At 39.9% G+C, this 16,008-nt stretch overlaps 1 protein-coding gene across 5 annotated transcripts in view; it reads right to left on the bottom strand.

Annotated features, from left to right (window-relative positions):
* Nucleotides 1–12,532, bottom strand: part of LOC109980985 (solute carrier family 12 member 7) — a 32,950-nt gene extending 20,418 nt beyond the window's left edge. For 2 of the 5 annotated variants that reach the window (XM_065954354.1, XM_065954356.1), the window contains exons 1-3: nt 11,709–12,531; nt 3,525–3,616; nt 2,611–2,742 (exon numbers count right to left, since the gene is read on the bottom strand). In XM_065954354.1, coding sequence (XP_065810426.1) covers nt 2,611–2,742; nt 3,525–3,616; nt 11,709–11,856 — 372 coding nt within the window. In that variant the 5' untranslated portion in view covers nt 11,857–12,531. Of the gene's footprint in view, nt 1–804; nt 960–2,610; nt 2,743–3,524; nt 3,617–11,708 lie in introns of those variants that run through there. The other 3 variants (XM_065954355.1, XM_020629587.3, XM_065954357.1) reach the window with 3 other exon arrangements.
* Between the last annotated feature and the right edge of the window lie 3,476 nt (nt 12,533–16,008).

Genomic DNA, 16,008 nt, shown 5'->3' with positions numbered 1-16,008 from the left:
ATAGTTTCTCAATAAACTAAAAAAAAAAAGTGACTGTGTCTGATGTTATTTTTTATAAAGAGGATGTTTAGTCTCAACACAAAAACAAGGGAATTCTCCTTTCAGGTTAAACGTTTCTAAACTCCACGTTAAAACAGAAAATGATCAGCTGCGTGTCGGCCAAGGCTGCAACTTTTGGTGAAGTGAAAAATAAATAACGATCCCCAAACAAAAACAAAAGTCACAGATATCTCTCTAAAGAGTGAAACTAAAATTTAACATTCGTAAAGGTGACAGCTGGCTTTACGTTTATGGTCCAAATGGTCACAGAATAAAATTAGGTGCTATTTTTTTGTTTGTTATGCTTTCGATGGATTTACTTCAAACAGGTTTCACAGTGAGAAAAGTATTTGCATGGATATAAAAAAGTAAAAATAAAATAAAATAATCCTTTAAAGACACTTAGCCTGGATTCTGTGAAGCTTTGTCCGGCCTGCAAACGTTCAGCTAAATGCTTGAGCAAAATAAAAAGAATGATCTGAACACCAGTCCTTTGAGAGGATACATTTAGAAAGTATTTCATCATGTAGACATTTGTGTTTATTATGACATTTCAAACAACTCTTACTCTCACTGTCTCGTCATCATCCTGTCTTAGACTCTAAATCAGGTATTGAAAACTTCTGATTAAATCAAAACTTTAGAAGACCTCTAACATGTTTGCACAACACGGCAGCTTTAGAGGCTCTCTCATGCATTATATTTTACAGCATGCATGGAAAAAACTTCTGCTACTTTCCTCCCAAAACGTTCAAGTGTACGTACCCGTTTACGCGTTGCAAACACTTTGTCCTGTCCTTTCTCTGCTGCACCCAGTTTGTCTAAAAACTGTGATGCTCCTGAAGGTGGTTTCCAGATCTCCCACATCTTCTCTCTCTCTTGTGACCCTCTGTATTTCTCTTTGTTTCTTTATGTTTTGCTCCCCTTCAGTCTCTCTGATTTAACTGTCTCGTGTGTTTTTTTTTTTTTTTTTTGTAGTCTCAAGCTTTAGATCTCCTCCAGCTACCATTCAGGGGGCGGGCCTCGCTGCAACGTCATCAATGCCTCCACACAGATCTACAGTTCAATCTTCAGTGTCAATAGGACGACCAAGCAGGCAACTGAACATATTCTTAATCCTCTGTAAAAGTAAGTGTGCACTATGATGTTATGTAGCAGTAACACCATGTCTCATCACTTTGATTTGGACTGTTTGGACATGGTGGATTCTGGTATTTTTAGGATTTAGTACTTCCCCGTTACCATTTCATTCACGGCAGTGTGAAGGATTTGGCAGAGTGGGCATGGTTGCTGCAGCTTGAAGCTAAATTTGGAGGGTGAAAATGTCAACGGTTACAAGTCATTTAAAGTCTGCAGGCTCAATCAGAGCAAATGAATGGCAACATATTCCATGTAAATTGCATTTTAAAGCAATGTAAAAACAGCTAAGTTCTTGTTTTCTGTGTTGTTTCAAGCTGTTGCTGGAGGTCAACATATGACCGCAGTGCTACGATGCTAGTTTGTGTAGCATGTGTTGGTTGCTACATCACAGGGGGAATCAGTTTGCACAAACACTTCATCAAAGGGAGGAGAAAAATCTTTAAGGAATTCTTTTGACACTCTGGACACTCTTTGGTGACTCGTCATATCAGAAAATCAATGTGACTCTCCTATCAGGCACAATGGATATGTGGAGTTGCATGCAGCCTGCAGCTGATATGCATCCCAAAGAATCCAATATGACTGGAAGCAGGGGAAGCCAGCAGCCGCTTAGCCACCCGTAACTCATAAATACACCGCAGGAAACTGTGGGAAACAGTGAGAGCATTACTGATATCTGTCAGCTGATAACATTAGGCCAATGATCCTTTGACAGATGTTTGGTTGTTTATGTGCATGAAGCAGAGATCCACGGTTTGGAGGATTCTGAATGAGTATCATTGCATGCTCATCTGCACTCAGTGAACTTAATGCAGCAACAATATGTATTTATCATAACACACAGGGTGCAGCCAGCGTGACAAAGTCCATGAGTCTTCAAAAGCTGCCACCATGTCATTAAGCGTCTTTAAATACTCAGAGAAGCCCTATATAAGTGGAATGTATTATTATTATTATGTATTGAGTGTATTTGCTATCCAGTAGAGATGTAGGACCAATGTCAGTGACCTTGTCTGAACTGTACACATCACCCGTGAACATATCCTCGAGCCTTTCAGCCTTCACTGAATAACTTTTGTACTCTGTGAAAATGTTCAAAAACAACAACAAGCTGGTTCATTGCAAAGCTCACAAAATCAAAGACTTGTAGAACATCACTGTGGCTGAATACAGTCCATTATCGAGGTGAATGAGTTGTATCTCCTCGTGATTCCAACGATCAAAGCAAACGATTTATTTCATGAATGCAAAACTTTTTGTTGTTTTTGCTAAAAATAATTTGAAGAGTTAACCATTGACATTTATCATTTTATAAATATAAAAAGACCAGTTCTTACTAACTCAACCTGCTCCTACACAACACTCTGACTGCTTTAAAGTCCACAGTACAGGTCAAACACGCTACAAATGATTAGAAAAGGAGTTTTGTACCCTGACAGCGACCCTCTGGATCCCGTCCTCATACTCAGCCTCCTCGTGCTCACGGACGCCCTGCGTCAAGTTGGTGTAGTTAGCCAGCTTGTTGAGGAGAGATGAAACCATAGGGGTGCTGTCCATTTCCTCCTGCAGACACAAACGTTCACATTTTGTTCAGCACTTTATTACATGAAACATGAATCTGATGTAATCTGCAAATTTAACCAACTCTTACAAATCGATAATGGCTGTGATTTACGCCTCATTAAATCGACTCCCTGTTTGTATTGATGACATTTGAGGCTCATTATTTTCTCCTTGCTTGCTTTATGATCTCATAAAGTAAGTAAGAGTCAATGCTTAAAGAGGACAGAGCGCTGGTTTCCTCGAGTTTGCGCCCCATGTACAGAGGCTGTTGTTCTTGAGGCGGGCGATCTGGGTTCAGATCCGGCCAGTGGCTCCTTTCCCGTGTTTCCATTCTCTCTCTCTCTCTCTCTCTCTCTCTCTCTCTCTCTCTCTCTCTCTCTCTCTCTCTCTCTCTCTCTCTCTCTCTCTCTCTCTCTCTCTCTCTCTCTCTCTCTCTCTCTCTCTCTCTCTCTCTCTCTCTCTCAACCTCATATTCTACCAATTATTCATTTTAATTTGTCAAGTTCTTTCCGACTTTGTTTTTTTTGGAAATATTATTTAAAAATGTAGAAATATTAAACATTAAAATTATTCTCAAACTCTTTGCAAAATTGTCTTGCTATACGTGGTTAAAACAGTACTTTCACTTTTATGGTTGCAACTTTTGACAATGTACATGATAACCTCCCTTTACCATTCAGCAGATATAAAACATTTGCTGTAACCACATCAACAAACAAAAATACTATTTTTTTCTATCAAATGTATAAGTTGACATTTGTTAAACATGGCGGATGTCTCACCTCAAACAGGGCCATGTTCTTGCCTTCATAATAATAATCTCCGTCACTGTCTGAGTTGATGAATGGACTGGACTCTCCCTGACCCTCGTCTCCTGGAGGGATACAGAGAAGAAGAAAACACAGCCATACTGTGAGATGCATACAAGTGACTGAACAGCAGGAGGCAGCAGGTACTCTACTTTGTGTTGAAACAGCTGTGGTAGTGATCGACTGTGGTTCCTGTGTTTTAATTCACAGAAGTGTTTGCAGACACGTCCCTCAAATCCCTCTGTGGGATATTCAGACTGTGGATTTCAGTAGCACTTCACTGAATATCTGTATCTCCACTTTAGCTGGCTAAAAGTCCAAGAAAAGTTTTGGCCAAATGGAGACAGAATCTCCTCTTACTGACCGCCGACTTGCATTAAGACATGCATGTGAAGTGAGACTCATTATTTTGCCTGTTAAAAGTCATTTCAGATGGTTCTGTAAAAAAAGAAGCACAACTAATTAAAAGCTAGAAGGCGGTCATATGTTGTGAGCTTCAGAAATGCTGACATATTAACATGAATTCTGACTTGTTTCTCCAGAACCTCCACTTTGGAATAACATCAAGCTAAAGAACAAGTTCATCTCATCCTGTCAGGAATGATAATAACAGAGCAAAAGAAGAGCTCTTTGTTATGATTGTATACCTCCCAGAGTTATCGCCATTTATTCTCAGGTTAATCTGGCAGTGATGATTTTATGGATCTAAATGTTTATTTTAAAGCTCATGTGAGGAGCTTTTGGTTTTCCATCCAGTTTGGCGCCCCTTGTGGACAAAACTGAACTTCTTAAAGGCAGAATGTGCGACAGAAGTGTATCCTCTGTATATGTCTCTCTGAGTCAATGAGTGAGAAGCTCGAGTCCAGCTGGATGTATTGTTGTCAGGCTGGGTTTACATCATGTTTACATGGATGGAACGGCCTTGTGTATAAAAGCTGTTTTAGTCAAGGACTAGAGAAAAGAAGAATACTATACTCTCTGCTTATTTGGATGTCAAGGAAGTGTTTTTAGATCACGGTCATTCTGTGTCAATTTACATGCATTATGAAGCTACGCGCTAACTAAATTGTGCTAACTTTAGCCTGCTAACACAACAATGCAAGACACAGGCAATTGCAGCTCAAGCCAAGAACAATTCTCTCCGCTGCTTGCGCTTAATGGTGATTAATTATGGTACGTTCTAATTCACAACTCCTTTGTGTGAACCACGAGTGGAGTTATGAATTAGAACATTTGTTTTGGTTTAATGTTGGTGCTCAAGGGCGACACCTACTGGATCAAAAAGTCACACATTCTTACTTTAACTCTTTTCAGATCTTCTGCAGATGGTGTTTTTGTCTGATAGAAGATCTTTAAACAGTCACTCATATCGCTCACTGTGATTCTTTCTGTGTAGAAATGTAAAGAAAGTCTGTTTCCGCAGTCTGCTGTGACTAACTTCATTGGACACCTACCTGTCAACAGTCGCTACAGTCATTTACACAAAAAAATCTGAATTTTATAAATAAGTCTTCTTTGCTTTTATAGGTCATAAAGAAGCATTCCTGCTGGGTTTTTATTGCACTGTGTCACAGCCACCGCAGATATATGGATCTGACTCTCCTCTTCTTAAATTTTGATGATATGGTCTAATGCTGCCTATTTACAAAGCATTGTGGGTCGAAGGTTTTTGTCAGACAGATCAAGGCCTTGTGTTGCACATTGTTGCACTCAGCCTTTGCAGCCCTTAGAAAAGACAAAGCAGCACAGAGAAACATGAAGGACTTTCCTTCTGTGCTGCTCCTCAGTTCTGTGTCTCTTGCCTCTGGTTGTCATGCAGCAGTCTCAGTTTAATATGTTTGATATGTTATCACAATAGATAACACTGTTGTCTTTATTGCCCCGAAGAAACCCAAGGCCATAAAGTGGTTCAGAGATCACTGAAGAGCAGTTCATAAGAAGAACAGTGTGCTGTGGGTGCGCATGACATGGTGAGGACTGTAAACCAACTCCAAGGGTCTTTTTGGGGAAATCCAACACCAAAGTGTGCCGAGGTTCCGGTCAGGGTTTTAATCTGTAATCAGTGTTAGCTTTGTGGCACCCTTCATCTACTTTCCAGCAGTCTTAAGCAGCTGATGTGAACGTCATGGATGTTATGAATGACGCAAGCGAATACACACAGATAATCTGTGACAAACCAGGGTGTAAGAACATTTAATCTAAAAGAACAGGCAGTTGTATGTATGTTCGCACTGTGAGGAACAAGACAGTGTAGCTTTTTAAACTGTCTGCAAGTGTGTCATCCACTGATCAACCCCACCCCCAACAATAAGTAAGGTCTTTTACCTGCTTTTTGTAACATAACAATGAGTAAGGTCTTTTTACCTGCTCTTTTGTAATGTTAACAGACAAAGAGTAAGGTATTTTACCTGCTTTTTGTAAAGTGTCTTGAGATAACACTTGTTATGAGTTGACGCTATACAAAATAAATTGAATTGAATTGAATTGAATTGATCAGAAAGATTGACAGCTCGAACTGCTCAGAGGCGCTGCTCGTCAACAGGCAAGGTGGGTAACTGCTTGGGGTCCTGGACCAGTAGGGCCCCAAGCTACACACAAACTGGAAAACATCAATAAAGTCAAACTATCACTTTAATTTAAAGAGTTGGACTCAGTAAAATACTGCCAGGTCCCTTTGACTGTATCTTTAATGATTTATTCTGTGTCAGGAAGTTTTTCCCGTCATCATAGACACATAAAGTAAATCTCTCTCACACACACACGAACACTGACTGGCTCTGCACACCATGCGGCATGATGTATGCTATAAATCTCTGCTGGTTGTAAGATCTGTCTTCCTCCCTCGACTCTGTTTCTCTTTACAATAAACTTACTGTGCTCTTTTTTTTTCCACATTGTGTAAGAGTACAGAAAGGGCAGACACAGCTTGGTCCTTCATCACAATGTCTCAGTATTGCTGAGCTGTCTGTTGGACTCTGGAGTCAGACTAACCACCAAGTGTTTCTGTGTTCACTGCACACACTCAATTAACCCGACTTTTTCCTAAAAACTGTAGGCTATGTTTTGATTTAGCAAATTGTAATTATGATTCAAAGGTTTATTGCTATCTTAAATGTCATCATAATGCCATAGATAATTGTGATGCTTTGCAAATGTTACTGCAATCTCACAAAGTGCACAAAAAGAGAGCTTTTTAAGGCACCATGCAGAACAAACTGAATTTAAAACACATCAGGGGTGCACAGAAACTCATAGTCGTAAAATACAATAGAGAGAAATCATACTGCAGCACCATACGCTCACACAACTCTCATAGTTAGATAATTGGGGCCTCATTCACAGAAGGATTGCACGGCTTCTGCAACCACTAAACCTGTGCAATGACTCAAAGAAACACAAAAAAAACATGCAAAAGGTTTAAAAGCTCCCCTAAAGGCGCCGCAGAGCAAACAGCTTTTCTGTGCGATGGTACAGTTTGCACATAATCAAATGTGCTGAAAAATCAGCTCCTTTCTATGCAGATAAGCCGCACTGCAAAAAGCGTCTAATTCACAGAAATAGGCGCAAACATCAAAGCAAAGTCAGTGTGAAGCAAAATGTGTCTGTTGGGAGTTGGTGGTAACTGCGCCGTACTAATCACAAGAGACGTCACGCACAAACATTACAGTACAATACATCCATCCATTATCTATACAGCTTTTCCCATTAGGGGTCACGAGGGGCTGGAGCCGATCCCAGCTGCCATTGGGCGAGTAGCAGGGTACACCCAATTTATAATAAATAAAAATAAATAATCCTTAAATAAAGGTCTGTAAATATTACTTTGACATTACTGTTATGAATATACCCAGCTATTAAATCAGTCCACATATGTGGAGACTGGAGCTGTTAAGTAAGAGGTAGCAAGTTTTTTATTTTTTTCAAGTTTTCGTTGCTTGCTCCACCATCAAAAAGGTAACACTGCCAGAGAGAGAGCGGTGATAATATTGACCATATTCTCAACAGAAGGGAGGTATACTTGATTGTTACTCTACAAACGTTATCCCCTAACAGTTGAAATGATGAGATTCTATCGTATGTTATTATCTAAGAGTGTGTTAGAGTCTTATTGATTGGTTTATTTCTGTATGTATATTATTGGGGTGAGTGACTCTGCACATGTTACTGCTGATGACTGAGAGACACTTGTAATCAGATTAAATGTCTCACACCTGAGGACACAGAGTAGGTGCAGCATTGGCTACTTAAGATTGTAAGAGTGAAAATGGGATATGCAAATAAGTTAGAAACATATGTTTATTATGTTCTTTCTCTATGCAGACATAACTTTAGTATGTTCTTAAATGATTGCTATAATGTTGGTTCCAGTGTTTTGAGTAATGTTAATATCCTGTTATTAGGTAGGCCACCTAGCGGGTGCTGTTCAGGCAGGAGTGAGCTGTGTAGTGAGGAGAGAGAAAGGAGGAGAAGAAGGGAAGTTGTGAAACGTACCGTGCGTCGGAGAAGCTGACTAAAGTTATGAGAAAGACCCAGAACGTGTTTGGACTGATTTATTCCTGCACATACACCCACGTCGCTTACAAGATCATGGTGGGGAAAGTGTTTGAGAACACACTCGACAAAGGTTCAGAGGGACCTAGATGTTGTGTCTAGCATCAACATAAAACCTAAAAAAGTTTCCCCTCTCCTCCTCACTCATCATCTTTAGTTGTCAGGACTGAGTTTTGTCAGCCTGAGAGGGCAGCTGCCTGCAGAGACAAGGTGCGGACGGCTTCTCTCCACATTCAGACACCAAACACAAAAACAAACTGCACGGAGCAGGACAGCCTTTGGGCATGTTTGTGACTGACTATCATGAGAGCACCGGAGAGCAAATGATGCACAATTCTTTGAGCTTTTAGCAGCCTCAATCCATTCTCAGTGAATCAGGCCCTCAGTTGCTTATTAGAAAAGCTTTAAATGCAGTATCCTTATTAACCAGCAGATGTCCCTGTTTTTTTATGTTGAACAGTAGGGTGTTCAGAAGTTAGAAGCTAAGTTCAGGTATTGAACTAATCACACCATAAACAACAGATATGTTAACCGTGCAGCTCTTTCACCAACATGCATCAAACAGGATGCTAATGTTAATTTGATATGTTTTCCTATAAGTGAATCGGTCTAGGTGCCAAAATGTCTGAGTTTTAATGTGGGTTTAATTTACATTAACATATTACAACTCAGAGAGAGAGACACGTGTGTCAGACTGGTTTTTACTGGCTTTACAAATAACAATGTAGTGTTCACACAAAAGCCTCAGGGCTCTACACCAAAAATGCACTTCCTTTTCTACCACTGAACAAGAGAAGTTTTTAAGCATTATGGCAGCCTTTGTTTAGCCTGTACCACCAGGCTGACACGAAACAATCAGCAAGAAATAACATCCTGTCTGCTTTACAGGTTCGAGATGTTTAACCAAAAGCTGGCTTAGCCTTAAAGGTGTGTTTGATAACAGAGTTAGGTTTGTCTTGATTGTACTGTTAAAGATCCCATATTATGCAAGTTACACGTTCTAACACTAATATGTGTCCCTAGTCCATAAAAAAAAAACAATGATGAGAAAAGTCCATCCTCTCCGTCTTCTGCCTGCTCCACTTTTCAGAAAATGTGTGCTCAAACAGGCTGTTTGGAGATTTTCCCTTCATGACATCACAAAGGGCAGTAACCCCTCCACCAGGGGGGTGACACTCCCACAGCTAGGTGTTTGTTCTGCCCTCTGAGTCTGCCTTCTCACTGTAAACAATGAGGGATGGAGTGAGAAAGACCCAGACACCCAAGCCCTTCCAGAGAGGGGGCGTGGTCAGACACAGCTCATTTACATATTTAAAGGTACAGACACAGAAACAGCCTGTTCTGAGCAGGGCTGAAATAGAGGGGTTTATAGACATGATCAAATACAGGATCAGAGTGGATTTAGAACAAGAAACTTCACACACGTTTTAAGGGGTTTCTGAAACTTATTTAAACTTTTTGAAAAGAAGTATAATATTTTACCTTTTAAGTAAGTAGCCAACAACATAAGGTAAGAAATGTGTTCATATTTTTTATACTAACGTTTTGAGTTTGTTTTCTGTGGAAATCTATTATTGGTCAGATGACAACAATAAGCCGATAAAAATGCTTCACCAAAATTCTGCAATCCCGGGTGCAGGCGCTAGCACAGCACTATCAAAGTGATAAAATAAACCAACTGGCAGCTTTAACACAAAGTGCTTATAGCTTTAATAACATTTTTAACAAATAATTTATGAATGTCTTAATGCAATTTTCCACATTTTAAAATATTGATCTCAGAAGATCAAGTGCTACAATTGTTTTTATTTAATTCTGCTTCAGTGGTTAACCTTGGTAAAATCATTCATGGATGGTAAACCATTTTACGTAACATTAAACTATTGGGCTTGAATTTGTATCCATAAACTAATCAGTCCATTTTTCAGCCTAATATTAGCACAAAGTTGAGCAGTATGAAACATGATGCTGGTTATCGGTTGCTTTGGAAAATGACAGCACTGAGATATTTTTGTTTATATGGATTGTATCTTGTCTAATCAGCACTGTGTGTGTGTGTGTATGTGGGTCTATGTCCCACGAGCGCTGCACATTCTGTGACTTTTGTCTTTATAGATCCTAAGGAGTTCCCTCTGTGCTATCACAGTGTATGAGTTAAGATGATTTCTGGATGTGTGTTTCTTTCTCTGGTTGAGATACTACCATACACCAAAGCTGTGATACATAACTAAGCTTCTAAGCTTAAATTGCAGAATTGGAAAACAAGAAGCAAATTCCCTTTTCAAAAAGGAAAACACAAATTAAATATGATTTGAGTATTGAAAGGACAGTGATGGAGGACAGAGGTGAACCTGTGTCCAATGAGACAGTAAGACTCTGTGGTCAGCAACTTCAGAGCTCTATAACACATGAAGATGTGAAGAGCAGATTACATCATAACATTCAAAATTTGAGGTTATTTATATTTTTAGTATTTGAATGTCTTGTTTTTCGCTTATTGTCATATTTCGGTCTTTCTTCTGAGTCTCATTGTGAAAACATATTTTCACATTTTATCTTCTCTGTGATTGAAAAGAAAATATGTGTGTTATGAATATTTGCTAGTGTTTTGTCTGTGTGTTTGTCTTTTTTACCTCGTGTTTGTTTTCTAACGGACTTTGAGTCTGTCAATGAAGATGATGATGATGTCGCTTTTTTTTTCTTTATTTCTCCAAATCAGGCTGTTGTTGTAACTGAATGTAAAATCTTAATGAAAACAGCAGCTGTAATATTTTTGATCAAACTATTGAAGCTGCTGTCACAGTCAGCAAGCAGCAGCAGCAGCAGCAGACGCTGAGATGCCACCACATGGGTCGGCTGTGGTTCAGTTGGTTGACACACACAAGACACTTAACCACAAGTTCCTTTGTCAGCGGTATATGTATGTGTATAAATGGTATTCTCGGTTCAGCCTCTACCATCAGTGTGTGAATGTGTAGGTGTGACATGCTGTGTAAAAAGCACTTAGAGTAGTCAGAAGACTAGAAAAGAAATATACAAGTCCATTTACCGCAGTTATAGCGGAAACCGCAAGATCAGCCATCAGATTTGTCTGTAGACGACAGCACACGGATTAGAGATACTAAACATGTAGTTCTTGGTCTGTAAATAACCAGATTTTAGTTTAAAGTGTCTGACAATCAAGTAAAAATGGACATGACATTTTCCCTGAGCATTATTATTATTATCTATATGTTATCCTTTACTTCTTGCCTTTTCAAGTTGTGGGTTGATAATACAGAACCTGCTATCAGCAGAGTGAGGTAACAACAACTCACACCCCAACACTAATGAAGCTGCCCAGCAAGTTCCTGCTAGTCGAACAACGTCACACTGAAGATTTGTGTGTTTGTGTGTGTGTGTGTGTGCGTGTGTGTGTGTAGTGAGCGTGCCGACCATAACACTGTTTGTGTCAGCACACATTAAATTGTACATGTTCAGTCATACAATGACACACACCCTTTCTCACATTTAGACATTTTAACACAATGCTTCAGCTGGTGCATGCTGGGATATGAGTATGTATACAAACAATAGAAGAGGTTTTGAATCTTAACATATTCCTACCTGAGTTGAGTCCTTGAACGTTCTCTTCTTCTGCTTCCTCCTGAAAGATGTTTCCCAAACTGGCAGGTTTGCCTTCTTCGGCCGCGGCTGCACTGTTCCCCGCTTCCCCTGCATTGTCCACCGGCACCACAGTGAAGTTTGTGGGCATCTTGACTCTTCAGTTGTGTGTTAAAAGTATGAAGAACTATCCAGTGACGACATACAGGATGTGGCTGGTTGTTGAACTTTCACCCCACAACAGGGAAGAGAAATCCAAAGGAGGTCAAGCTGAAGTGTAAAAGGCTGCAGTGAGAGAAGCTAAAGATTCCTTTTTGGCCACAACATGTCACCTACTGCTTCTGTCTTTATGCCTCTCTTCTTTGTTGTGTGATTCAGCGTCCTGAATCAGTCAGGGTGAGAGTGCCGCCTCCTGCACATGGGGCAGGCCAAATTCCTGCGGTGTGTCTCTCCTTGTTACTTTCCCTCCCTTTTCCCCCCACTACTCCAAGACTGCTGGCCCATGTGACCCTCTATTTACCATATGAACAGAGGTGGAGTCTCTATATGGAGCAAGCCTGCAGTTCCTCCTATCACTCTGACCGTCCCAGTTCTCTCACTCACACCTTTGTAATGCCAAGAGGTGGGAGAACAAACTCTGAAACATCTACCAAAGTTTCCAAAGAATCTCTAAAATCCCAAACTGACTGAAGCACAAACAAACACCTCACACTGAGCAGGACGATCCGATCCCAATCCCCCTTTGTTTTCTCTCCTGTAACCTTTGGTTTGTTTCTTTGCTCTCTTCAGGCTGGTAGTTTCCGTCTCTGACTTCCTCCAGGTGAAAAAAAAAAAGGGTGTTACCTTTCCCACAGTGCATTGTGGGTAGCAGTAGAGTGTTGTGTTCAGCAAAGCAGCACCTCACACTCTTGTGTGCACACACACATTGTGCCAGCAAAGGAAACCCACTGGCAGCCTTGGACATAAACTTTCCAGCAAAGTAAACAATGGCAGCTGAAGGCAAATGACAGAACTGTAATTAACAATGAGCACAAGTCAACATGTTTTGTTTGCAGTTTGTGGGAATGATCATTTGAAAAGCACTCTTATGCAACTCTAATCTTTAAGGTAGTACACAGCTCACATAATACAAACTGAGTCTCAAATACAGCTTGAATGTTTTGACACTTCCTGTTGCATTTCTATTGGACACTAATAAGAAGCTATGGTTAATATTCCCAGACTGTTTTGATATGTTATTTGCCGTGAAGTTAAAACTGCCTTTGAATACGTTAGAAAAGCCAATAATTAGAAACAACTATAATCCTTTATAATAATGGAGGGGGCGGGGATTCAAGACTTCTTTTGTAAGAACTCTTTAACTTTAATGGATTCACACATTTTGAATTACACATTGTCTTGTTCTTTCATTCATGATGTTGTGAGTTTATTTTTTTTACTTTTTTCCCCCAAACAACCCTCTGTATTACACAATGAAGCCGATTCAGAAGTGCAGTTCCTCAAGTGTCCACTTGAGGCTGACTGCAAAATCCCCATAAGGTCCCACGTTACAGTAAAATGTTGAAATAAACACGTTTACAGCCTGGTTTTAAAAAACACATTTAGTATCAAGAGTTAATTTCTATATTGGTACACAATGTTGGTTAATTATTTTATAGAGAATTTGTTTTGATTTGATCTAGTCTAAAGTCGTCGAGTTAAGGCCTGAGTCATCTCCACCTCTTTGCCTGTGAGTCAGCATTTCTAACATGGTGATCATCACTGTTTGCCTTTATAACTTCTTCTGAAACCAGTGTGTACTGAGGCTACCTCCATGTTTTATACCGTCTTTGTTTTTTACACCATATCACTGAACACAACGGCATCTCGTATAAATGTTTATAATAGTTATCTAATGATTTCACCAGGAGGGGCAGGAAGGATGTGCCAGCTTGTTCTGTGGGCAAACATCATTACACTCAAGCCTAGCATGTTACTATATGTGTCTTTATTCAGATCTTTTCATGATTATTTTATTCACACTTCAGCTGGATCTCATTCAGTGTGTGACACTGATTTTTTCTACAAAACTTTGATATAAAACTACAAAAAACATTGGATGAATCAATGGATTTATTTTTCATGTTGAAAAACAGATTGGCTACAGTGGGCTAGTGGTTAGTGCGAACGCCCCATGTACGGGGGTATAGTGCTCCAAGCAATTCTGACCTGTGGCTCCTTTCCTGCTCTTCACTCTCTCTCTCTCTCTCTCTCTCTCTCTCTCTCTCTCTCCCTGACTCTACCCACTGTCCTATCTCTAAATAAAGGCATAAAAAGCCCAAAAATAAATCTTTAAAGCAGAAACAAGAAAACATTTTTTTTTTCTCATTCTGAGCCTGTTTTTTTCATCAACAGGGCAGGATGGATTTCAGTGTTTCAGAGGTCCTTCAGGGCTGGAACAAAGCTCTTTGGATCTGTGCTCGAATGTGATTTTAGACGGGCCAAAACAAATTCATCTACAGAAATCTCTACATGTAGATAATATGAAGTGGGGGGCGGTTTTCGGCAAAACGTGATGCACTGTGGTGCGGGAGTTCCAACTTCATTTACCTCTCTGACTTATCTTCCCTTAATTTAGCTTTGATTAAACAGACGGACAGTCTGTCTCTGAGCTCAGCCAGAACCACAGCCATATCTCTATGCTGGGCTTTGTTTAGTTTTTATGAGTTTGAAAAAGGTTGGCTAAACTTTCCCTTAAGCTCTGCAGAATTTTTGGCTCAACACGCTCCCATTTGTGTTAGATTGAAAGTGTTTAGCAATAACCACAAGACAAGTTTGTAATTGAGAACAGTGTGTGACAACAATCCCATTAATTTGATGGAGGATGCAGGGAAACTTTTGTTTTCACAATCATCCATGAAGCATCCCTGAAGGGGGGAAAACACTGTAACACTTTTTCTCTTCCCTTAAAACATTTTAAATGTCTCATGATTCATTCTGAACTCGGAGCGTTCACTAATTTTAAACCAAATAAAAAGCTTGTCGAAAATTACGATCCAATCAAATTAATCACATCATTATGTCCCGCCTTCTATCTTGTTTCAGCAGGAAATACGTCATGACACAACACTGAGGTAATCTTGAAGTCCTGTTTCATGGAGACTTTGAGTTTTCAGTGTATCATACTGCTTTGTCATGTTTTATGTTTCCCTCACTGTTTGTTTATTTACAGTAGATGAGTGAGGTTATTTTCAACCATTAGTCCGATCAGAGGAAACACTGCAACAAACAAACAAACAAACACTACATTAAGAAAAAATACTTCTACTGATCAACATTGCTCCTCGAGTTAAGGTGAACCTCTTGTCTCCATGGTAACCAAACAATGACACGACTGAAGTTAAAACCTGACTAGTTCACACGCAGGGTTCAGTGTAAATTTACACAGACTGGTGCAACAGGCCTCTAGATTGTAAAGAAGTGGACGCAAACACGTCTCATGTTTAACCTGCAGACCCCCCCTCTCCCATCTCTACACAGTTTGTTCTGATATCAGATAATCTCACAGACTCAGACGCCACACTGGATACCTACACAATATACCGTATTTTCCGCACTATAAGGCGCACTTAAAAGCCTTTAATTTTCTCAAAAAACGACAGTGCGCCTTATAATCCGGAGCGCCTTATATATGGATCAATTGGTTAATTGGTTGATCCATACTGGTTGTACACGGCGCTCAGCGACACTGACTCGGATAATGACGAGAGGGAGCCGGGCATGTTGGATGCCGTACTCGCCCAACTGTTCAATTCGGACACTGAAGAAGAAGAATTCGAGGGATTCGTGGACGGGGATTGAACTGAAAAAGTGAGCTTTACGTGTTATACGTAACTGAACAATGTTGAGTTATGCACTAACGTTTGAATTAGCGGTATCAGACTGTGTTTCTTTTACGTGTTTACAACTGAACAAGGCTGGGAGATATTGTGAATATGCACATTAACGTTTGAACAACGTTGAGTTATTGTGAATGCACAATAACAATTTCGAGAGTTACTATATTGTGAATGCACTAACGTTTGATTTAGTGGTATCAGACTGTTTCTGTTACGTGTTTACTGAATCAGGGAAAAGTTCCCCTCCACGTTTGGGAGAAGAGTGAACAAGGCTGGGAGATATTGTTAATATGCACATTAACGTTTGAACATCGTTACCATGGGAGTGAACGGAGTTGTCAGAACGCTTAATAAAGTTTGACTTTATCTGACTGTTTTGTTGACATTCCCTTTAGCACAGCTTCATCTAGTGGATGCATAACGCA

Source organism: Labrus bergylta, chromosome 4 (genome assembly GCF_963930695.1).
Source record: "Labrus bergylta chromosome 4, fLabBer1.1, whole genome shotgun sequence".
Lineage (NCBI taxonomy): Eukaryota > Metazoa > Chordata > Actinopteri > Labriformes > Labridae > Labrus > Labrus bergylta.
Note: the sequence above shows the minus strand (reverse complement) of the source record. Positions and strands in the feature narration are given on the sequence as shown.